Source organism: Taurulus bubalis, assembly GCF_910589615.1.
Source record: "Taurulus bubalis genome assembly, chromosome: 1".
In the NCBI taxonomy this organism is placed as follows: Eukaryota; Metazoa; Chordata; class Actinopteri; order Perciformes; family Cottidae; genus Taurulus; species Taurulus bubalis.
Window position 1 is genome coordinate 18683124 of NC_136589.1, and position 24742 is coordinate 18707865.

General features: G+C 46.8%; 2 protein-coding genes across 2 annotated transcripts in view; both read right to left on the reverse strand.

The window, feature by feature from the left end:
• Nucleotides 1-10512, reverse strand: part of hectd1 (HECT domain containing 1) — a gene marked incomplete at both ends in the record, with an annotated part of 56580 nt that extends 46068 nt beyond the window's left edge. Inside the window, 6 exon segments of the mRNA XM_079224685.1 lie at nt 2828-2904; nt 3132-3402; nt 3475-3756; nt 9573-9800; nt 10070-10304; nt 10373-10512. Of these exon segments, the coding sequence (XP_079080811.1) occupies nt 2828-2904; nt 3132-3402; nt 3475-3756; nt 9573-9800; nt 10070-10304; nt 10373-10512 (1233 nt within the window).
• Nucleotides 10513-23483: 12971 nt separating this feature from the next.
• heatr5a (HEAT repeat containing 5a) overlaps nt 23484-24742 on the reverse strand; it is a 46194-nt gene continuing 44935 nt past the window's right edge. The window contains exons 39-41 of the mRNA XM_079225250.1: nt 24545-24647; nt 24167-24320; nt 23484-23846 (exon numbers count right to left, since the gene is read on the reverse strand). Of these exons, the coding sequence (XP_079081376.1) occupies nt 23705-23846; nt 24167-24320; nt 24545-24647 (399 nt within the window). The 3' untranslated portion in view covers nt 23484-23704. The remainder of the gene's footprint in view (nt 23847-24166; nt 24321-24544; nt 24648-24742) is intronic.

A 24742-nucleotide genomic window follows, 5' to 3' on the forward strand; every position in this document is an offset into this window, starting at 1 on the left:
AACCGAAGGCGAGAGAAACGGAGAGGTGCGTTGGGGAGAGACCGGGAGAAGAAATCGACCGGGAGTCGGAGAAAGAGGAGACGGAGCGGGAGCACAGAGACCCATCGCGGAGTCAAGGTAAAAAAGGAAACGAGAGTGAGCATCAGACTGGGAAAAAAAAGAGGATATATGATGACAATTATCTGGGTCTGGGCTTCACTTGGATTGGCGATGCAGATTGCCCGAAGCCACAGTGCGTGTTGTGCAGTGAGGTTCTGGCTAACAGCTGTCTGAAGCCTCTTATTTGCGCCGCCACCTGAACACCAAGCATGCCAGTGCAAGTCAGAAGCCCCTTACATTTTTTAGATCAAAATTGGAAGACTTACAAAACAGCCAAAAACAATTGCAGTCTCATTCATGTCATCATTCCCAAAGTGTGGTGCGCGCACCCCTGGAGCCTCCTTTTTTTTATTTATATCTGTTTCTGAGCCTATGCATGTGCAACTCTTTGTTCTTTACGTGGCTTGCTGTGTTTAAGTAAATAAATGTGAAATGCAATCTGCGTGTGTCCTCGCCATCCTTATTGCTCTTTAAAAGTGACGCCTTGTGTAACTGAAATTTATACAGCGGACTAAATCTTGTAACAAACGCCACGCGCGAGCAAACAGCTCTCGCATTGGTCCGATTTTATGCGGCTATAAATAGGCTCTGTTGCGTTTTTTTTAAGGTGTGGGGGATTGGGGGTGCGTGAACCCGGTCGGGATGTAGAAGGGGGGTGCGTAGCCTAAAAAGTTTGGGAACCGCTGCTCTAAACCATACAGAAAGTCAAATAGAGCCCCCTAAAAAACATGTTTTTTTTTGACAACCTGCGAGTTGTGAAAGCCCACAATTTTTTCCCTCTTTCACCAATTGACCTGAAATTTAGCACACATGTCCGGTTGGGTCTGCTCTACAAAAAAGTACATGGTCGCACTAAAGTCCGCCGACTTAGAATTTTCGCCATTTTGAATTTTGTGAAAACCCATTTTTTCCTCTAATCTTCCTATACGCTGGCTTTGATTTTTACGAAATTCTCTGTAAATCATTAAAGGTTCAATTTCATCACAATATATCAAAAGCTTGTTTGTATCTCTTTGTGTTCAAAAGAAAAGGACCCATTAACTTCTTAGGGGTAAATTCAACTAAATTCAACAAAGCAGCCCTCGCAGTACGTTCAAATAGATATACAATATTTCATAGGCGTATGTACCACATATACACTTAACAATAACTCTCTTAGGACCATGCTCTAAACCGTACCAGAAGTCGGCCAATTTCATTTTCTTCCTCAGTGGTGGGCCGTCAGGGCCTTCTAAGCCTTCTCTGCTGGCCTAAACAGAATCACAAAGTTATAGCTATTTTATAATTTCATTGTTTTTCACAAATACACTACATGTATTATAATTATGTTTCCTTATCAGATTATTTTCTCATTGTACAGCTCTGTTGCTCAGCCTGCATTCTTCAGCTATCAGACTGCAGCTGGTTTGAAGGAGAAGCTTTCATCCAATCAGATTTTTTCTCTCCTGTGTCTCCAGGCCAGCAAGGCAGTTTAAACAGGCCTTTGCAGATTAAAGTACACAGAGAGTGGACGTTGTGGTTGATTGTCATGGACTTCAACCAATCAGATCGTTAGTTTGACAAGCTGGGCGGATTCTTTGACATGCATGGCCTGCGAGGTGGCGTGGACGTGTGATTGGTTAGTGGCCCAGCGTGACCATTAACATGCGCTGTGATTGGCCAGTGTGTCAACAGGGCGGAGCTCAGTGGGAGCTGGAACGGTTCAGGCGGAAGCTAGAGAAGTTGTGACATGTTTTTTTTTTTTGCGCGTTTTGGTGCTCGGTGGACTTAAACGGACTTGGTGGTGGATTTGGGGCGTCGACTGCTGCTGTCGAGCGGATATGTTCTGCCCTAGAATGCGTGGAGGTTTCCGGGGTGAGGTTGGGAGGCTCGGCTGTCCTCAACGGTCCATGGCGCCTGTTGCTGGAACTGAAGCTCCGTAAACCGTACGACCGCATTGCTGAACTCGTTGTTAATAAGGATAGGCGGGGCTTGGCGCTTATACGGTGAAAATAGCTCCGCGGTCGGTCCACACCGTGTGACCTCCATGCCCGCAATAGTGCAAAGAAATCGGCCGTATAGCAGAGTGAGCGTCTGCTGTCCACACATGACAGTCTGGATGAACGCGCCGTGTAGTGGGCAGCGCCGTGTTCAATACACGCAAGGGTCAGACAGGAACTCCCGGGACACTTTTTTTCCCCCTTCTTCCCTAGTCCGCACCTGATGTGGACACACGTCATTGAAGGCCTTGGTCTAAAACCCACCACTGAGATATATATATATATATAAAATTGACCTCATTTAAATAATTTGGCCATATACCTCACCTGAGTAGCCCAGACTTTCATATATTGTTCTGTTTGTGGCCCTCTGTGAAAAAAGCTTTGACACCCTTGATGTGTGTGTGTGTGTGTGTGTGTGTGTGTGTGTGTGTATATATATATATATATATATATATATCCCTCTAAATTAAAGCTGCTCCCCGACGTGCTTGAAGCGAGGGCCCAGTCACAGCTGCGAGCAGCTTTAAATAGTATTATTATTCTAATAATATGTATTGATAGAGGGACTATTGATTTGTTCTCGTTAATCTTCCTTCTTCCTCTTATGACACAAAACACTAAAGTGTGTGTTAGCATTCAGTCTGACGTGACCTCCGTCTCCAGAGGTCGTGACCTCCGTCTCCAGGCGTGATGTCATCACACTAAAGTGAGATTTGAGTCGCCCGTGTTCCTCTGTGACTTTGTACCATTTCCTGTGTTCCGAAAGCTGAAGCCCAGTTGAGGAGTGTCTGTCCAACGTCGTCCATGAAGTTCACCTCGAAAGCTGCAGCAGGAAGACAACAACAACAACAAGATGGCGGCTGAAACTTGTAGCAGAGCGCTATAATAACGTTCATCAGCAAGATGAATAAATCTACAAGACAACAAAACATCCTCCAGGAGATCTCCTCTCCTCCTTCCCATCTCCTCCTCCTCCCTCCCTCCCAGCTCCTCCTCCTCCCTCCCATCTCCTCTTATTTTCTCCTCTCCTTCTCCCTATCTCCTCCTCACCTCCGGTGTCGATGGCGTCTATGAGAGCGTCGGTGTCTTTGCTGCGTATGCAGTCTATGAGCTGTCGGTGGGATCTCTCCCCGGAGCTGTCGAGGCGCCGCAGCCCGGGGATCCGACCTGTGGACCCAGCGGTGGACTTGGGCAGCGCCTTGCGGCCCTCGAACAGCAGCACCAGCAGCAGGTCCACCAGCCGCATGGTGTCCAGCACGCAGCGCTCGTCTCCCCCGAGAGCGGACTCCATGGAGTCGGGCAGCGCAGAGCGCAGCAGGTCCTGAGGGGGAGAGCAGGTCAGACAACGAGAATCGAACCTTTAAGGCGGTACCGCAGCGGCAGGGCGACCTACGTGGGTGACGAGTGGCGAGCCCCGGCACAGCGTGGACAGCAGGCTGACGATGGTGGACACCTGGTTGCTCAGCTTGGAGTCCGGCGGCGAGGCGGCTGCGCCCGTGGAGGTCCGGCCAGGTTTACAGGAGGAGGCGGGGCCCGCCGCCGAGCCGCCAGCTGCCGCCATGCGGGACAGCAGCTCCTCCGTCAGCCCATGTTTGGCTAGAGGAGCGGGGTCAACGCCTCGGCGGGTGAACCTGTCGGCCAATGAGGCGAAGCAGCGCAAAGCGCCATCCGATACCTGCGGATCACGAGAGCGTCAGCGAGGAACAACCAACAACAACCAGCCGAACTACAAACAACAACCGGCAGACCAACAAACGCAAACAGCCGCCCAACAACGAACAAACACAAACCGGCCGACCAACAACCAACAACCAGCCGACCAACAACCAACAACCAGCCGACCAACAACCAGACCAACAACCAGCCGACCAACAAACACAAACGGCCGACCAATAAACGACAACCGGCCGACCAATAAACGACAACCGGCCGACCAACAAACACAAACCGGCCGGCCGACCAACCAACAAACACAAAACAGCCAGCCAACCAACAAACAGCTAACCAACAGACGACAACCGGCCGACCAACCAACAGACGACAACCGGCCGACCAACCAACAGACGACAACCGGCCGACCAACCAACAGACGACAACCGGCCGACCAACCAACAGACGACAACCGGCCGACTAACCAACAGACGACAACCGGCCGACTAACCAACAGACGACAACCGGCCGACTAACCAACAGACGACAACCGGCCGACTAACCAACAGACGACAACCGGCCGACCAACCAACAGACGACAACCGGCCGACCAACCAACCAACAGACGACAACCGGCCGACCAACCAACCAACAGACGACAACCGGCCGACCAACCAACCAACAGACGACAACCGGCCGACCAACCAACAGACGACAACCGGCCGACCAACCAACAGACGACAACCGGCCGACCAACCAACAGACGACAACCGGCCGACCAACCAACAGACGACAACCGGCCGACCAACCAACAGACGACAACCGGCCGACCAACCAACAGACAACAACCGGCCGACCAACCAACAGACGACAACCGGCCGACCAACCAACAGACGACAACCGGCCGACCAACCAACAGACGACAACCGGCCGACCAACAGACGACAACCAACAAACGACAACCGGCCGACCAACAGACGACAACCAGCCGACCAACAAGCAGCCGACCAACAAGCAGCCGACCAACAGACGACAACCGGCCGACCAACAGACGACAACCGGCCGACCAACCAACCAGCAGACGACAACCGGCCGACCAACCAACCAGCAGACGACAACCGGCCGACCAACCAACCAGCAGACGACAACCGGCCGACCAACCAACAGACGACAACCGGCCGACCAACCAACAGACGACAACCGGCCGACCAACCAACAGACGACAACCGGCCGACCAACCAACAGACGACAACCGGCCGACCAACCAACAGACGACAACCGGCCGACCAACCAACAGACGACAACCGGCCGACCAACCAACAGACGACAACCGGCCGACCAACCAACAGACGACAACCGGCCGACCAACCAACAGACGACAACCGGCCGACCAACAGACGACAACCAACAAACGACAACCGGCCGACCAACAGACGACAACCAGCCGACCAACAAGCAGCCGACCAACAAGCAGCCGACCAACAGACGACAACCGGCCAACCAACAGACGACAACCAACAAACGACCACCGGACGACCAACAGACGACAACCAGCCGACCAACAAGCAGCCGACCAGCCGACCACAAGCAGTCGACCAACAAGCAGCCGACCAACAAGCAGCCGACCAACAGACGACAACCGGCCGACCAACCAACAGACGACAACCGGCCGACCAACCAACAGACGACAACCGGCCGACCAACCAACAGACGACAACCGGCCGACCAACCAACAGACGACTACCGGCCGACCGACAGACGACAACCGGCCGACCAACAGACGACAACCAACAGACGACAACCAGCCGACCAACAGACGACAACCAACAAACGACAACCGGACGACCAACAGACGACAACCGGACGACCAACAACCAGCCGACCAGCCGACCAACAGACGACAACCGACCAACAAGCAGCCGACCAACAGACGACAACCGGCCGACCAACCAACAGACGACAACCGGCCGACCAACCAACAGACGACAACCGGCCGACCAACCAACAGACGACAACCGGCCGACCAACAGACGACAACCGGCCGACCAACAGACGACAACCAACAGACGACAACCGGCCGACCAACAGACGACAACCAACAAACGACAACCGGACGACCAACAGACGACAACCAGCTGACCAACAACCAGCCGACCAGCCGACCAACAAGCAGCCGACCATCAAACAGACGACCAACAGACGACAACCGGCCGACCAACAACCAGCCGACCAACAAACGACAACCAGCCGAACCAACAAACGACAACCAGCCGACAAAACAAACACAACCGGCCGACCAACAGACGACAACCGGCCGACCAACAGACGACAACCGGCCGACCAACCAACAGACGACAACCGGCCGACCAACCAACAGACGACAACCGGCCGACCAACAACCGGCCGACCAACAACCAACAACCGGCCGACCAACAACCAGCCGACCGACAACCAGCCGACCGACAACCAGCCGACCGACAACCAGCCGACCAACCAACAAACGACAACCAGCCGACCAACAAACGACAACCAGCCGACCAACAAACACAACCAACAAACACAACCGGCCGACCAACAAACAAACCGGCCGGCCGGCCAGCCAACAAACACAAACCGGCCGGCCGACCAACCAACAAACACAAACCAGCCAACAAACAAACCAGCCAACCAACAGACGACAACCGGCCGACCAACCAACAGACGACAACCGGCCGACCAACCAACAGACGACAACCGGCCGACCAACAGACGACAACCAACAAACGACAACCAGCCGACCAACAAGCAGCCGACCAACAAGCAGCCGACCAACAAGCAGCCGACCAACAAACGACAAGCAGCCAACCAACAGACGACAACCCGGCCAACCAACAGACGACAACCCGGCCAACCAACAGACGACAACCGGCCAACCAACAGACGACAACCGGCCGACCAACCAACAGACGACAACCGGCCGACCAACCAACCAACCAACAGACGACAACCGGCCGACCAACAGACGACAACCGGCCGACCAACAGACGACAACCAACAGACGACAACCGGTCGACCAACAGACGACAACCAACAAACGACAACCGGACGACCAACAGACGACAACCAGCCGACCAACAACCAGCCAACCAGCCGACCAACAAGCAGCCGACCAACAAACAGACGACAACCGGCCGACCAACAACCAGCCGACCAACAAACGACAACCAGCCGACAAAACAAACACAACCAGCCGACCGACAACCGGCCGACCAACAAACGACAACCAGCCGACCAACAAACGACAACCAGCCGACAAAACAAACACAACCAGCCGACCGACAACCGGCCGACCAACAGACGACAACCGGCCGACCAACAGACGACAACCGGCCAACCAACAACCGGCCGACCAACAACCAACAACCGGCCGACCAACAACCAGCCGACCAACAACCGGCCGACCAACAACCGGCCGACCAACAAACGACAACCAGCCGACCAACAAACGACAACCATCCGACCAACAAACGACAACCATCCGACCAACAAACGGCCGACCAACAAACACAACCGGCCGACCAACAAACAAACAAACAAACCGGCCAGACGACAACCGGCCGACCAACCAACAGACGACAACCGGCCGACCAACCAACAGACGACAACCGGCCGACCAACAGACGACAACCAACAAACGACAACCAGCCGACCAACAAGCAGCCGACCAACACACGACAACCGGCCGACCAACAAACGACAACCGGCCGACCAACACACGACAACCGGCCGACCAACACACGACAACCGGCCGACCAACACACGACAACCGGCCGACCAACACACGACAACCGGCCGACCAACACACGACAACCGGCCGACCAACAGACGACAACCGGCCGACCAACAGACGACAACCGGCCGACCAACAGACGACAACCGGCCGACCAACAGACGACAACCGGCCGACCAACAGACGACAACCGGCCGACCAACAGACGACAACCGGCCGACCAACAGACCACAACCGGCCGACCAACAGACCACAACCGGCCGACCAACAGACCACAACCGGCCGACCAACAGACCACAACCGGCCGACCAACAGACCACAACCGGCCGACCAACAGACCACAACCGGCCGACCAACAGACCACAACCGGCCGAAGAACAACCAGCCGACCAACAGACGACAACCAGCCGACCAACAGACGACCAACAACCGGCCGATCAACAGACGAACAACAACCGGCCGACCAACAGACGACAACCGGCCGACCAACAGACGACAACCGGCCGACCAACAGACGACAACCGGCCGACCAACAGACGACAACCGGCCGACCAACAGACGACAACCGGCCGACCAACCAACAAACACAAACCGGCCGACCAACAAACACAAACCGGCCGACCAACCAACAAACAAACACAAACCGGCCGACCAACCAACAAACAACAACCGGCCGACCAACAAACAAACACAAACAAACAACAACCGGCCAACCAACAGACAACAACCGGCCGATCAACAAACAACAACCGGCCGACCAACAACCAACAACCGGCCGACCAACAACCAGCCGACCAACAACCGGCCGACCAACAACCGGCCGACCAACAAACGACAACCAGCCGACCAACAAACGACAACCATCCGACCAACAAACGACAACCATCCGACCAACAAACGGCCGACCAACAAACACAACCGGCCGACCAACAAACAAACAAACAAACCGGCCAGACGACAACTGGCCGACCAACCAACAGACGACAACCGGCCGACCAACCAACAGACGACAACCGGCCGACCAACAGACGACAACCAACAAACGACAACCAGCCGACCAACAAGCAGCCGACCAACACACGACAACCGGCCGACCAACAAACGACAACCGGCCGACCAACAAACGACAACCGGCCGACCAACACACGACAACCGGCCGACCAACACACGACAACCGGCCGACCAACACACGACAACCGGCCGACCAACACACGACAACCGGCCGACCAACACACGACAACCGGCCGACCAACAGACGACAACCGGCCGACCAACAGACCACAACCGGCCGACCAACAGACGACAACCGGCCGACCAACAGACGACAACCGGCCGACCAACAGACGACAACCGGCCGACCAACAGACCACAACCGGCCGACCAACAGACCACAACCGGCCGACCAACAGACCACAACCGGCCGACCAACAGACCACAACCGGCCGACCAACAGACCACAACCGGCCGACCAACAGACCACAACCGGCCGACCAACAGACCACAACCGGCCGACCAACAGACCACAACCGGCCGAAGAACAACCAGCCGACCAACAGACGACAACCAGCCGACCAACAGACGACCAACAACCGGCCGATCAACAGACGAACAACAACCGGCCGACCAACAGACGACAACCGGCCGACCAACAGACGACAACCGGCCGACCAACAGACGACAACCGGCCGACCAACAGACGACAACCGGCCGACCAACAGACGACAACCGGCCGACCAACCAACAAACACAAACCGGCCGACCAACAAACACAAACCGGCCGACCAACCAACAAACAAACACAAACCGGCCGACCAACCAACAAACAACAACCGGCCGACCAACAAACAAACACAAACAAACAACAACCGGCCAACCAACAGACAACAACCGGCCGATCAACAAACAACAACCGGCCGACCAACAAACAACAACCGGCCGACCGACAAACAACAACCGGCCGACCGACAAACAACAACCGGCCGACCGACAAACAACAACCGGCCGACCAACAAACAACAACCGGCCGACCAACAAACAACAACCAGCCAACCAACACAAGCGACGCCTGTTACCTGGTGGTCCTCGTGCTTCAACAGGCTGGACAGAGACTCCACGCAGGTCTCCAGAGACGAATCCTGCGGCTCCATCTTGCTGCAGAGCCGTGACACCACAGACATGGCCGAGTGCAGCGTGTCCTTGTGCACCAAGTGGCCGCTGTCTCTGATGAAGCTCAGCACGCAGTTCAGCCCGCCGGCCTCGAACACGGCGCCGGACTCCCGGGTGCAGATCAGCTCCAACACCTGGACGGATCAGGAAGTCAATGTGAGGCTAAAACATGAACGCAGGTTAACCGATAGCTTGAGTCCTCTGAAGCAGCGTGGGATCATGGGAGTTGTTGTCTTGTTCACGTCGCTAACGTTAGCTTAGCTTTTGTCTCTGACAGCTTGAGATCCAAACGTCTGATGCTAACGTTAGCTTACATTTTAACGTACGGGTACCGCGGTACCTTTTTAGCATTGGTATACCGTGCAACATTAGGTCAGACTTGTCCCTGGTCCCCCCCTCCTACCTTGACGCACTGCTCGGCCAGGTCTCTGCTGGTCCGGTTGTTGAGCTCCACCACCACCAGACGGTTGCACAGCGCCTTGATGGCCCCGTCCACGCCCACGATCCTGCGCGTGCACTCGGCCGACACGTCTAGGTAGTAGGTGATGGCTCGGGCCGTGACCTCCAGCACGTTATCCGGAGCGCTTTCGTCCAGGAAGATCTTGCAGAGCGCCGGGAGGAACGTCCGAGGAGGACAGCTGAAGGAGAGAGAGAGAGTCAGCTGGCTGAACTCTGACCTCATACATGTCCCTCAGCCAACACTCACGTCTCGAAGCAGCGATCCACGTTGTCCGACATAAGCAGCAGCATGCAGAGCTGCTCCAGCGCGATGAGCTGCATGTCGCGCTCGTCGCCCTGCCCCATCTGCAGCCACTCCAGCAGGGTGTCGGGGTCCACGTCGGCCATGATGGCGAGCCTGCAGGGACCCAGGAGCGCTATATGGTCATCCTATATTCATAACATGCTGTCTCAGCATGCACCGGGGCTTCCACTGCACATAACTCTTCAAACACATTATCTACAAGCTCTGATAAACAAGGAGACTTTATCTGTGGTTTCTCTGACAATACATTTGTTTCTCTTCAATAAAGTTATTGTGGATATGAAATATAAGACCAAAGTTGTTTTTGTTGACTAAACGTATGTAAATAGGTTTGCTAGAATACAACATGGATGTTTATGTCTTGGGGCTCAAACAGAAGCATTAAGGTTTGATGAAGCCGACGAGCTAAAAGCAAAAAGGTTGTGAACCACCGCTCTAACAGGTCATCATCATCACCACCACCTGACCCTCACCTGGCTTCCCGTTGGCTACCCGGTCCGGCTCAGCGCCCAATCACTGCTCACAGTTCTGTCGCTGTTTGGGACTCATCCAACCCACCAGATGGAGGGAGAGCAGCAAAAGAAGAAGAAGAAGAAGAAGCTCTCAGGGGCTTCTGGGACATGTAGTGTCGTCTCCTGCAACACAAACACAACGAGACGTCACCGTCAGCTGGTTTCTGCATTGAGCCTGAAGCTCCACATTTAGGAGACTTTCACACCGAGACCCTCAGTCCACACGGCAACCTTTAAACGCACATGTCACATGACGTTCATGTGCACTGGGTGCGTGCATGTGTGCGTGTGTGTATGTATGCATGTATGTGTGTGTGCGTATTTGCGTGCGTGCATGTATGTATGTATGTATGTATGTATGTATGTATGTATGTATGTATGTATGTATGTATGTATGTATGTATGTATGTATGTATCTGTGCGCTTGTATGTGCATGTATCTGTGCATGCGTGTGTGTCTGTAAATTCCAGGTTTTCCATGACCGTAAGAACCCTGTGTGAAGCTCTGGGGCGTCAGTGTCTTGCTCAAGGACACTTCAACATGAAACTATGGAGAGAACAGGGATAGAACCGGCTACCTTGTGGTTTCAGGACGAACTCTCTCCCCATGAACATGATAACTTTACATAGTACAAAAGTACACGGACATAAAACGTCATTGACAAATACATGGCAAAATGCCTGTACTTTCTGTTAATTCAATGAATCCAGTGACAACGGTAGATGTTTAAAGCTTTACTTGAAGCCAACAACAACAGTTACATGACATCGGTTCCTCTAGAACCAAACTAAACTTGCGCATGCGCACTAAACTGAATACTTAACACCTTCATGGAAATGTTTACATTACGCCGTTAACAGGTGCGACTCGCCAATTCTTGTCGTTTTGCTAAAAGCCTCCGTGAGGTCGGCTTTTCTGCCGTTGCGTCTCTCAAAACAGAATATAGATCCAAGCTCAACATTGAGCATGAATTGAGAGTGGCCGTATCAAGTCTACAACCCCGTTTAAACTAATATATAGAGAAAGCAGCTCACTGCAGCCATTAATACAACGTGATGGCTCACATATCTGCACTCATTTTGTTTTGCACGGGTTGAACATTATTATCTTGAAAATATATTCAGTGTAAAACAGGTTATTTGCAACCACAGTAATGCTGTGTTCACACCAAAACAGTTGCGAAATATTCGCGCGTCCAGATTACATGTTAAGTCAATGCACAGCCGCGTTAGGTTGCGAAAAAACTAATTTTTCGCCGGGCGTCGCGATAGAAGCGAAACGGCGTCGCAACGCCGCTTTTTCGCTGGCGTTCAAATATTTCAACTCCAGCGACTAATTCGCATGACGCGGAGTTGCGAAAGCCAATCAGCGTTGAGAAGCTCCGCCCGGCATCACCGCCGTTACTGAATGAAACTGCTGGTCCGCTGAAGGAGCGCTGGAAACGGCTTCACTCAGACACTCGTCCTGGAGGAGTCGGAGCTGTGTGTGACTACGGATAATGTTATGAACCCAGACACGGGGGCGGTTGATGTTCCGACGTGTGTGGGACTTCCTCAACAAGTATATGTGTGGGACTTCCTCAACAAGTATAAAGCAGAACTAGTGGTTATTTACCTGGTGGATGAAGGAAATAGTAAATGTTTTCAAGACTTTGAGATAAGCCCCGCCCCCTTTCCCCAGCGATGGTTGCGAAAAAACGGATTAACCACAGAGCGAATTTTTCACCTGCGGCGCGATATAGGCGAAGTGGCGTTGCGAAAATTCGCAACTGTTTTGGTGTGAACACGGCATAAGTATTTTTTTTTGCCAAATATTAGTTATTTTTTGCACAGATAGAACTTTATTTGCATAGAACATGTGCAATCACTTTATTTGCAAAGTGATTGCACATGTTATTAGTTTTTGTCTGATGGAGCGATCTGGTGTACTTTATATGGATTGCAATTTTCATCATTCGATTATTTGAAAAAGGCAAGGATGGAGGAGTCACACAAAAATTCAACCATTTTGTTACAATTTTGTTTGGGCAGTGGGGCCCGAACATTTTTCTTCCTCCAAAGCGGGGCGTGACAGAAAAAGTTTGAGAACCACTGGTTTAGAGGAAGACCGACGACGGAGAAACGAGGGAGCAGAGATTTCGGACCGACGAGGTCGAACTGCCGCTCAACGTCACGTGACTGGGGGTCGACCAATCAGGGAAGGACATTGAAAAAATTTAAATATTCCATATTTTAAAGCATCAATCTGATGCATTTTGAGATGCTTTTTTTTGCCAACCTGGGCAGAGCTGGAGAAACTTAACTTCAGCCATGAGTCAAAAATTATTATGGCCTCCTTACTAAGTATTATGCACGCCATTTCATGCCAGCCTGTCACTGGGTCTAACATTTACAGTCAGACCTGCAAACTCATGAGGGGTGAAAAAGGTGACACCAGCAGGGCGGGGGGGGGGGGGCAGTGACGGGAGAGTGAGTGCCGAACAGCGTCACTCGTCGAGAAGCTGACAAACTATGATCATTATGGGTTTTATTTCTTCTTTTGTCAATACCCAAGTGCATGCATGCATGCATACATACATATATATACACAAGGGTTTTCTGATCATCCATTAGTCTTCTATGGGATGAGCAAACACAATGTACTATTAGAACACTGGAGTGATAGTTGCTAGAAATGGGCCTCTATACACCTATGTACATATTTCATTAAAAACCAGACGTTTCCACCTAGAATAGTAATTTACCACATTAACAATGTACAGTGTATTTCTGATTAATGTAATGTTATCTTCATTGAAAAAAAAAAACAGTGCTTTTCTTTGAAAAATAAGGAAATTTCGAAGTGACCCCAAACTTTTGAACGGTAGTGTGTGTGTATATATATTTTGTCGACTTAATACTTACAATATGCAATACTGCTGTACTATACTGAATATTGTTTTGCTACTACTACATTTCACTTCATAATATTACACTTATATGCCATAATATGTATAATGTACTAGCCTTTTTATTTTAACCATATTATGTAATACTTTTATACCACTTTACTTTGAGGAGACGTCACTGTTAGTCTAGAACACTGAATAATGTTTCCACCAGGTAAACCTGAACATGCACACCTCTCTCTGTGTGACACGATTATAACCGCATAACTATATAGATTATAATTAACTGGAGGATACACTTTTTCCTACATGTAGATCTTAAACCCTTGAATATAAACAGTAGCCCGGCCACCCTACGGAGGAAACTCATTTCGTTTTTTTTTTATTAAAATAAAAGTTGGATAAAATCCACTTGTCCTCTCCTTATATGTAGTGAGGTGTCAGTAGGTAGAACCGCCAGTGCCACTGACTCGCCGCTCTCCTGTCTGATGCCACACGCTGCCAGTAATCTCACTCGCTGTCTCTCCAACAACATTAGCGGCTTCATTTCCCTAACGTGATAGCAAGCTAGTCAGCTTGCTATCACATTAGGGAAATTACGCTGCTGTAGACATCTTAACGCTGATTGGCAAAGACTCGACACGTCAAAGATCTTCTATTGCTAAGATGATCACGACCTCAGTTTTTTTTTCGTGTCCCACTCCAATCTCAGAAACGGCGGACAGTTGCCCCCCCCCCCCCCCACAAAAACAAAAACTCTTCGGATCTACACGATTCACGTAGGTTACTGATCTTGGTTTCAAAACGGCGAATTTGTAGTATTTGTGTATGTCTGATGTGTGTATGTATGTGCAGTGACGGAGTCAGTGACGAACAGCGGCAAGCAAACGTCACTCGTCGAGAAGCTGACAAACTATGATCATTATGGTTTTTCTTCTTCTCTTGTCAATACCTAAGTGTGTGTGTATATATATGTTTTTTTTTTTGGAGACTTAATACTTACAATATGCAATACTGCTGTACTATACTGAATATTGTTTTGCTACTACTACATTTTACTTCATAAGATTACACTTATATGCCATAATATGTATAATATACAAGTATTTTTATTTTATTTGACCATATTATGTCATACTGTTATACCACTTTACTTTAAGGGGACGGCACTGTCAGTCTAAGATAAACACTGAATAATGTTTCCACCAGGTAAACCTGCACATGCACACCTCTCTCGAGTGTGACAGTGATTATAACCACATAAGATACAGATTATAATTAACTGGAGGATACACTTGTTTTCTACATGTAGATCTTAAACCCTTGAATATAAACAGGAGCCGGCCACCCTACGGAGGAAACTCATTTCGGCCACTTGTTTTTTAATTAAAATACAAGTTGGATAAAATCTCCACTTGTATGTCCTTATATGTAGTCAGGTGTCGGTAGGTAGAACCGCCAGTGCCGCTGAGTCGCTGCTGACTCGCCGCTCTCCTGGCTGACGTCACACGCTGCCACGGAGTCGCCGCTGCCAGTAATCGCACTCGCTGTCTCTCCCAACAACGTTAGCTAACGTGTTAGCAAGCTGACTAGCTTGCTTATTAAACAACTGGTGGGAGAGAAATGAAGCCGCTGTAGACATCTTAACGCTGATTGGCCAAGACTCGACACAAAGATCTTCTATTTGTGAAGATCATGACCTCAGATTTTTCCCCGTGTCTCACTACAATCTCAGAAACGCTTGGCGGCCAGTTGACCCCCTCCCCCCCCAAAAAAGAAAAACTCTTCGGATCTACACGATTCACGTGGATGACATATTTTGATTTCAAAACGGCGAATTTCGCCGAAAGGTGACAAGTTTGCAGGTATGCATGTGTGTGTATGTATGTATATGTATGTGCGTGCATATGTATGTATGCATGCAGTGTTTTCCCAAAGTTTACAGCTTTAGAGGAGGATGGGGGGGACACATGGACATACTACATAGTGGTACCTCGCAGCACTACATCATAGTGGTACCTCGCAGCACTACATCATAGTGGTACCTCGCAGCACTACATCATAGTGGTACCTCGCAGCACTACATCATAGTGGTACCTCGCAGCACTACATCATAGTGGTACCTCGCAGCACTACATCATAGTGGTACCTCGCAGCACTACATCATAGTGGTACCTCGCAGCACTACATCATAGTGGTACCTCGCAGCACTACATCATAGTGGTACCTCGAAGTACTACATCATAGTGGTACCTCGAAGTACTACATCATAGTGGTACCTCGAAGTACTACATCATAGTGGTACCTCGCAGTACTATATAGTGGTACCTCGCAGTACTACTAGTGACTCCATCTGTGCTTTTATTAATAATAGAATAAAGAACATTGCAATCACTTTCAAGTAAACCAGATTGCTCCATCAGACCAAAATAATAATGTGTTATCACTTTGTTAGAAAAATTAAAATAAAGTTATATCCGTGCAAAAACTAACTAATATTTTTTGCAAACAAAAAAGAATGAGTGCAGATATGTGAGCCATCAAGTTGTATCAATATTAGTGGCTGCATTGAGCTGCTTTCCTGTACAAATCTTTCTAAAACGGGGTTGTAGACTTGAATACGCTCTCAATTCATGTTCAATGTTGAGTTTAGATCTGTATTCTGTAATAAGTACCGCCCCAGTTTGATAAATACTGACTTAAAGGAAACATGGTGTTCATTTATTTTAATGACGACCACAAAGTGTGCAGGCTTTGTCACTACAGTGCATTTTTCGGGCTTTTGGAAGAACATTTCCAGAGCCTCTTGATATGCAAAGTCAAAAACGGCGGTTGCGAATGTTTGTCTTGACCTGCAAATACATTAACTGTTAAGCTTTAAAAGTGATAGCTGATAGCTTAAAGCAGCAAATCCCATTGTGAAAAGCATGCAACATATTTTTCGCCGCTCTCCGTCCACTGTGTGCACGGGGCACCACACTAATATAATGGCAGGGGAAACAGTGTGTGTGTGTGTGTGTCACTGCAGCTGAGCTGAACTATCAGAGGCGTCCTCATAAGTAGGGCTGCACGATTACGGCCAAAATCATAGTCACACGATAATTTTGATCAATATTGAGATCACGATTATTAATCACGATTATTCATTAATTTTAGGGGCAACATCTTTTTATTGTGCTTTCACGTTTAAATGAACAAGAACACTGCTTCCACTTCCATTGTTATGCTACATTCTGGCTAATATACAAATCTTTGTATCAGACTGGTCCTTATCACAGTGCATCTCGTAGAAGGAAAATATAAATAAAATAGTATCAACACTGTTTACCCAAAATGAAATCAACAGAGCACTGCTTTTACTTCCATGTTGTGCTACATTCCAGCTAATGTACACGTCGTTGCATCAAAATAAAACGTATACGATTCTTACTCACCTGAAGCAAAATATAAATAAAATGTTTACCCAAAATAAAGGGCTAACTAAAAAGAAATATGCCATCAGGTCAGTCGTAGTTGCAAAATACTGTTGTGTTTTTCTGGGTTGACGTTGGACATGGACGGAGGTTCACTGAGGTAATGCTAGCTATAGCCTTAATGCATTCGTCATACTGTGGTTTGTGGAGATTTTTCAGGGGGTTGAACAAGTTAGTTGTATTGCTATGCGGCGCAGACACAACTCTAACGCACTCTCTGCACATAATTTGTTCTTGGTTAACATCACTTGCCCTAAATCCAAAAAACTTCCAGACAACGACTGAAGATCTGTGGTGGAGGTCTCAGAGAGGAAGCCCAGGATTCATGCAGACTGATGACCTACAAGACCACGTTGTTCCCGTTTGTTTTATTTATATATATATATATATATATATATATATATATATATATATATATATATATATATATATATATACACACACATACACACAAACAAACAGGAACTAAACGGGTTCCTGTATATATATATATATATATATATATATATATATATATATATATATATATACATACATACATACATACATACACACACACACATACACACACACACACACACACACACACACACAAAATATAAGCTGGGCTGGCTTCATGGGTCCTGTGTAGAAGCTAAGACCCGGTCCCGTAGTGGTCTACTTCTTTGTTTGGGACTACGAAGTCAGAAGGGTCGCTGAGCGTAAACACGTAGACCGAGGATCCTGCTGCACCTCCTCCTCCTCCTCCTGCTCCTGCTCCTGCTCCTGCTCCTCCTCCTGCTGCTGCTGCTGCTCCTCCTGCAGGGCTGTGTGTGATCCGGGTCTAGCCAAGGAGCTAAACTACCCCGCCAGACACACGCCAGAGGGCCGACCCGGGGAGCCGGTACCACGGGTTTAACGGGCACGAGCTTGGTAGTAGCCGGTTAGCACCAGCTGGTGCTAGCTTCTAAAGCTAACTAGCTTAACTAAAAGCAGCGTCATCAGGTTTTTTAATGATATAGACATGTATTACCGATAAACCCACAAACAACACCACAACAACACACACGTCACTACGGCCCGGGGGGGCAAAGCAGCGTTAGTGCCCGTTTAGGGTGAACTGTCCCCCCGCGGGGCCTTGAGGCTCTGGACGCGGACCGCGGGGCTCGAGTTCCAGGAGAGCCGAGAGGCCGCAGCGCGCAGGCGCGGGACGCTCGGCGACCGCGGCGGGGTACGAGCCACTCACCGTCGACGTCGTGTGACTCGAGATGCTCCGGGGTTCTACTGTCTGACTGGCAGGCGCTCGGGATGCTCTGGGGTCGAAGCGCCGCGCGTGTCGGTTAAATCAAGGCGTTCCCATGTTTTTTCCCCCGGTAAACGATGCGAGGAGCTCCGAGCGGACGAGTAGGCGATGAACGGAGCACCGCGGATGAAATGGAGCGTTGCTGTTATGTGGCATTCAGGAGACGCTCCTGAACTCGGAAAATACCATACTTTACGGGAAAGAATCCAGAATTTTGGGATGTTTTCCCAAGTAATATTTAAAAGTATCTAAAGTATAAGTACATGTTATTTTGAAGTCTTTTTTTAAAATTATTTTTATTATCCATAACTGTCAAACAAATATAGTACAGTAAATGTACAATGTTTACCTCTGATATGAAGTACAGTAAAAACTACAATATTTACTCTGAGATGTAGTATAGTAAAAACTACAATATTTACCTCTGAGATGTAGTACAGTAAAAACTACAATATGTACCTCTGAGATGTGGAATATTTTAAATATTTTCCCCATGTGTATTAAATCAATTATATTTAATGTTTTCTTTTAATGTAGGTTAGAATTACCATGATTAGTATGTAATATATCATAATCACCATTTTACTTAATTATACATTTAGGTTGATGTTTTCATTACTTTGTTTACATTCTACAAGTACATTAGGCGGCGCTTATGTGAATTTGATCTGATGGTTTATGGTTTCCGACAGTCCCTGAAGGCCGCATCTGGAGGTGACGCCGCTGACGTCAGGGGGCGCTCCGAAGTGTTTGAGTTTCACATATAACAACTCACTATGTTGAGGTCTTCCTCTCTCATAAAAATAAATGTATGGTCTCATCATTCTCTACCATTATATTTAAAATAATCCATTTAAAATAAATAATTTAATGATCTCGGTTGTCATGTAGCTTTTATTCTCTTTATTCTTTAAATTAGTGGACTTGACTTTCTATTTTGGGAGGCTAATGAAATCATTAATTTAAAAAAAAATCTTAATGACACAATATTGACAATTCATGAAGTACAAAATAATCAAAATTTAAATGAATTGAAGTAAGTCAAATACATTTCTTATAAAAAATAAACAAAATCCTTCACAACAATATTCTTAATAAATAACAAGCAAAATCCAAGAAGACAATTTTCTTATGAAATAAGTAAAACCCCTTTTTATATAAAAAAGAAAAAGAAAAATCCGTAATTATAAAATTAAGTACATTTATGGAGTACAATAATACAACATTTCATTACAAAATTAAGCATGATCCCTAAAGCATAAGCATTCTCATAAAAAGAAAATTCACTATAAAAAAAAATAATTTCCGTAATTACAAAATGTTGTCAATTCATGAAGTATGAAAATAAGTAGGGTTGGGTACCGAGAGTTCCAACACGTCCGGTACCTACCGGATCGAAAAGCAACGCAGATTTCGGTGCTTCCTTCCGGTGCCTGAGCCGATTTAAATACTTTTTTTTTTACACTACTCTGTAAAGTTGCACGGTATATAGATACTAAAAAGGTAGCGCGGTGCCCGCACGTCAAAAACGATTATTAAAATAGCGCGGATCAGAGCACACTCGCTGCTCTGCTCTCTGTCTGCCTACATGCAGAGCGGGACTCGAGGGGGCGGGGCTTCCAGCGCTCACACACACACAGTGCGCGCACACAGAGATCGCTGGAGACACGAGCACGAGCTTTTGAACGTCCGTCCTCGGCTTGATGGAACAAATCTCTCCAGTTGATATTAATGATGACGTGTAGTCCAGTAAAACAGCAGTTTTAGGATCCAACAGTGTCTGAGTTCTGTTGCACACGGTCCCATCAGAACACCTGATGCTTGTGTCTGTTCTTTTTATAAATATATATTTTTATAGTTTGAAGTTAAAAGGTTTGAAGCTGTAGTTTGAAGTGTGTTTTGTATGTACTTATTTATTTATATGTATAGTATACTTTAAACAGTTAATAATATTGTTCAATTTGAAGAAAAAAAATTGCCTTGGCAATAAAAAAGTATCGGTTCAGGCACCGTTTAGGCACCGGTATCGTTTTAAAAGTATCGGTTTAGCACCAGTATCGGAAAAAACCCAAACGATACCCATCCCTAAAAATAAGTCCTTAATTATTAAAACAATTGTACATTTTTTGATAACCAAAAATTAAGTACATTTCTGAAGTAATATAAAAAGCAACATTTTAATGAAAATAAGTTTTCCTTAGTTCCAAAATGCTTATGATTTAAGTAAACTTAATTATGCTGACCACCAACGTTAGTCACGGAGTTCCACAAGGTTTTGTGCTTGGACCCATTTTATTCACTTTATAAATGCGTCCCTTAGGCAATATTATCAGAAAACACTCCATAAACTTTAATTGTTATGCCGATGATACTCAAATATATGTATTAATATATCTATTATTATATCACTAATATATCAATTATTATATATATTAATATATTTAATATGATATATTATTATATGTATTAGTAGTGTCTATTATTATATATTAATATATCTATTAGTGTGATCTATTAATATACAGTATGTATTAATATATGTATTATTATCTCATCAATATATCTATTATGATCTATTATTATATCTATTATTATACCTATGGATCAAGCCAGTTCACTTCCAGCAGCTTTAAAGACATAAAACCAGGATCAGCTTCAGATTCCTGAAGTTAAACTCAGACTGAAGTTATTCAGTAATACAACTCATACTTATAATTGTTTTTGTATATTAAGATCATTTTTGAAAATAAATAAATCTTCAAGACTTAACAGCCCATAAAAGAAATCGGGTAGTTTAATTCTCACCTGCCGCAGTAACGTCCAGGTGGAGTCCAGGACCCGGTGACATCACGGGTGGGCGTGGTTACATGTGGTCGTGGTTACAGGGGCAACAGAGCAGATTTCTGACCCAGTTACTCTTAAATGCAACCTTTACAGCACTTTAAGGTTTCAGACTCAAACAGCTCACACAGACAAATCTTCATCATCATCATCATCATCATCACAAATCAAGAAAACGTGAATGTGAATTAGAAGAAAATCCTCTTTTATTAATGGTCTGCCATTATAAAACAACAAGTTGACTCCTTCAGGCGTCACCAGGATCGTTAATAAACATACTGCAGGTACATATTTAGTGTTTTATTGTGACAGCGTGAACAGGAAGTCCTGTAAAAGCGAACTGACTCACATTCCTCTTCACGCGGAGGAGAACAGATCAAACATCACGTCTTGTGACATCATGACGTATAGTGTCGTTAGCTAAAGCGTTAAAGACAAATTGTCCCTTACAGGCCACCATATGATTCACGGGATCCTTCAGACGATATAAAACTCAACAAATCAACATTTAAAACGGTTATTGACATTCTTGCCTTCATCAACGTGATCTCTGACCTCCTGTTATTCTTAGTGTCGGACATGGAGACAATCATTCCTTAAAAATAAAAGCCTCTCTTTCATCGTCAGAGCTGATCGAACGGCACAGTGTTTGTTTCATTGGACTAGAGGAGGCAGGTAGGCGGGGTCAAGGGTTCCGACAGCCTCCACTGACGACCCGAGACGCTCTCCTATGATTGGTCGAGCTCCCTGTCACTGTTGAGACTGCACCTGTGTGCTTTAAGGTAGACTAAGTCTGATGATGCAATGTTTCGCCGTTTTGGATCAATGCGACACCAAGTGGCCGTCTGAAGCCGATCATGACAGGTTCCATATTTAATCAATCATGTTATATATTTAATTCAGTAAAACATGTGAATCTGCTCTCAGATTCTGAATCCTCAAACCGGATCTGAACCACAATTAGCTCCGAGCAGATTTACACTCAAACAGGGAGTGAACGTGCTTTTATTCTGAAGGTTTTGGGGGGAGGTGATGTGGATCTAAAATATGATGACGACTGACCCCTTCACTGCCTGTTCGGAAATCCTAAAACTCGCAGTAACAGTTCTCTGTTTCTGTCTTTTTAACTTTTTCGTTTTTTTTTTTTATTTTACAGCATTTCGGTCAACTGATGTTGTTTTTAAATGTGCTTCATGAATACATTTGGAAATTTGAAATGAGTAAAAATGTAATAATTAATAATGATTAATAAGGGAAGAAGTCGGAATTCTTGAAACCCATAAATCTTTTTTCTTCAAATTCTGAGATTAAAGTTTATGAGTTTTGACAACAACATTGTCGGATGTTAATGAAACAGAAATGTTGCTCTAATATTCCCGTCGATTAACGTAGAACGCCTCCATGACCTTTCTCCTGCAGCGACGACCTTGAACTATATATAGTGCATCCGGAAAGTATTCACAGCGCTTAACCTTTGCCACATTTTGTTATGTTACAGCCTTATTCCAAAATGGATTAAATTCATTTTTCCCCTCAACATTCTACACACAACACCCCATAATGATAAAGTGAAAAGGTTTTGGGGAAATTTTTGCAAATCTTTTGCAAATCCGAATGGGAGAAACTGCCCAGAAATAGGTTTGCCAAGCTTGTAGCATCATACTCAAGAAGAATTGAGGCTGTAATTGCTGCCAAAGGTGCTTCAACAAAGTATTGAGCAAAGGCTGGGAATACTTATGTACATGTTATATTTTCGTTTTTTATTTTTAATAGATTAAAACACTTTTTTCACTTTTTCATTATGGTGTGTTGTGTGTAGAATGTTGAGGAAAAGAAATTGTTGTAACAAAACAAAATGTGGTAAAAGTGTAGCGCTGTGAATACTTTCCGGATGCACTGTGACATGAATATATGTATATATATATATATATATATATATATATATATATATATATATATATATATATAAAATACATAATTATATACATATATGCATATTATGTATTTTATATATATATATATTTATATATATATATGTACATGAACATATGAGGAGGATTCAGATATATAACATCAACGATATTAGTTGAATATAAACGTGTTTGATGTAAACGTGAACCTTTAAAGAGAGAAGCTTGTCTTTCGTTGGTTATTGACGACCGATACGAGTGATTATTGTGATTGTTGACATAAGAGCGCCAATAACAGCGGTGGCGTGTGATTGGGTGACGCTCAGCGTGTGTGGAGATGTGGGAGGAGTCACCACAGAGAGCCCCGCCTCACAGGAAGTGGGTCTTGAGCGTGATGCTGGGCGAGGACTTGGCGGGTGTGGACCTGGCTTTAGCCGTCAGACTCTCCTGGTTCCCTCTGACGGCGGCTTCCAGACGAGCCTTCAGGGGCGGAGCCGAGGCCACCAGGGACCTGCGGGGTCACATGGGGTCATACGACTATTATCTTTATTCTCTTTTATTTAGAAAAACAACAGAAAACGTGTTGCGAGTTGCCTTTAACCCCTATAATTACATCTATTAGCAGCATATAAAGGTTTAATGAATGCTTTATAACCCCTTTACTTACACCTATAAGCAGCATATAATGGTTTAATAAATGCTTTATAACTCCTTTAGTTGTTAACGCTCAGTATTAAATCTGTTTGACTGTATTTCATGCCAGCGTGTTATGAAGCCTTTATTACACCTCTATTTTGGGTTTATAAACGATGAACAGCTAGGCTCCGGTACCTGAACACAGCCGAGTGCTGAGGGCCGAGACGCATCAGGTCTCTGAGCGCAACCTCGTGGAGCACCCGGGATGCCGCGGGGGCGCAGCCTAGAGCGTTTTCATCCAGCAGGAAGGAGATGAGGAGCGGCAGCAAGACGGACACCAGCTGAGGCCCTGAAAGCCACAAAACAGGAAATGAGTCCACGTGAAGGACGTGGAGCTTCCAAATAAAACACTCTGAACCCACAAACACGCCGGCAGGAATCCTCTCAGACAATCAGCACAAAATACAAGTTTGTCAAAGCCGTAAAATGTTGTCTGTCTCATGTTTAATCTAAAGACATAATTTATAATAATAATAAAGCTTATTTCTCCAACACGTATCAAATTGGACTCACGCTGAGTCGGGTCTGCAGCCTGGACCAGAGCCTCCAGGGCCCGGATCCCCTCCAGGACCCCCTCCAGCTCTTCTGGACTCTCAGGACGACTCCGCTCCACCTTCTGAGGAGCACATTTATTCATTGGATCAGCTTTTCAAAATGAAAGCACGAGAATATTCATATTTTATGTGGTCTTGGTCCCACTTTGTTTTTCAT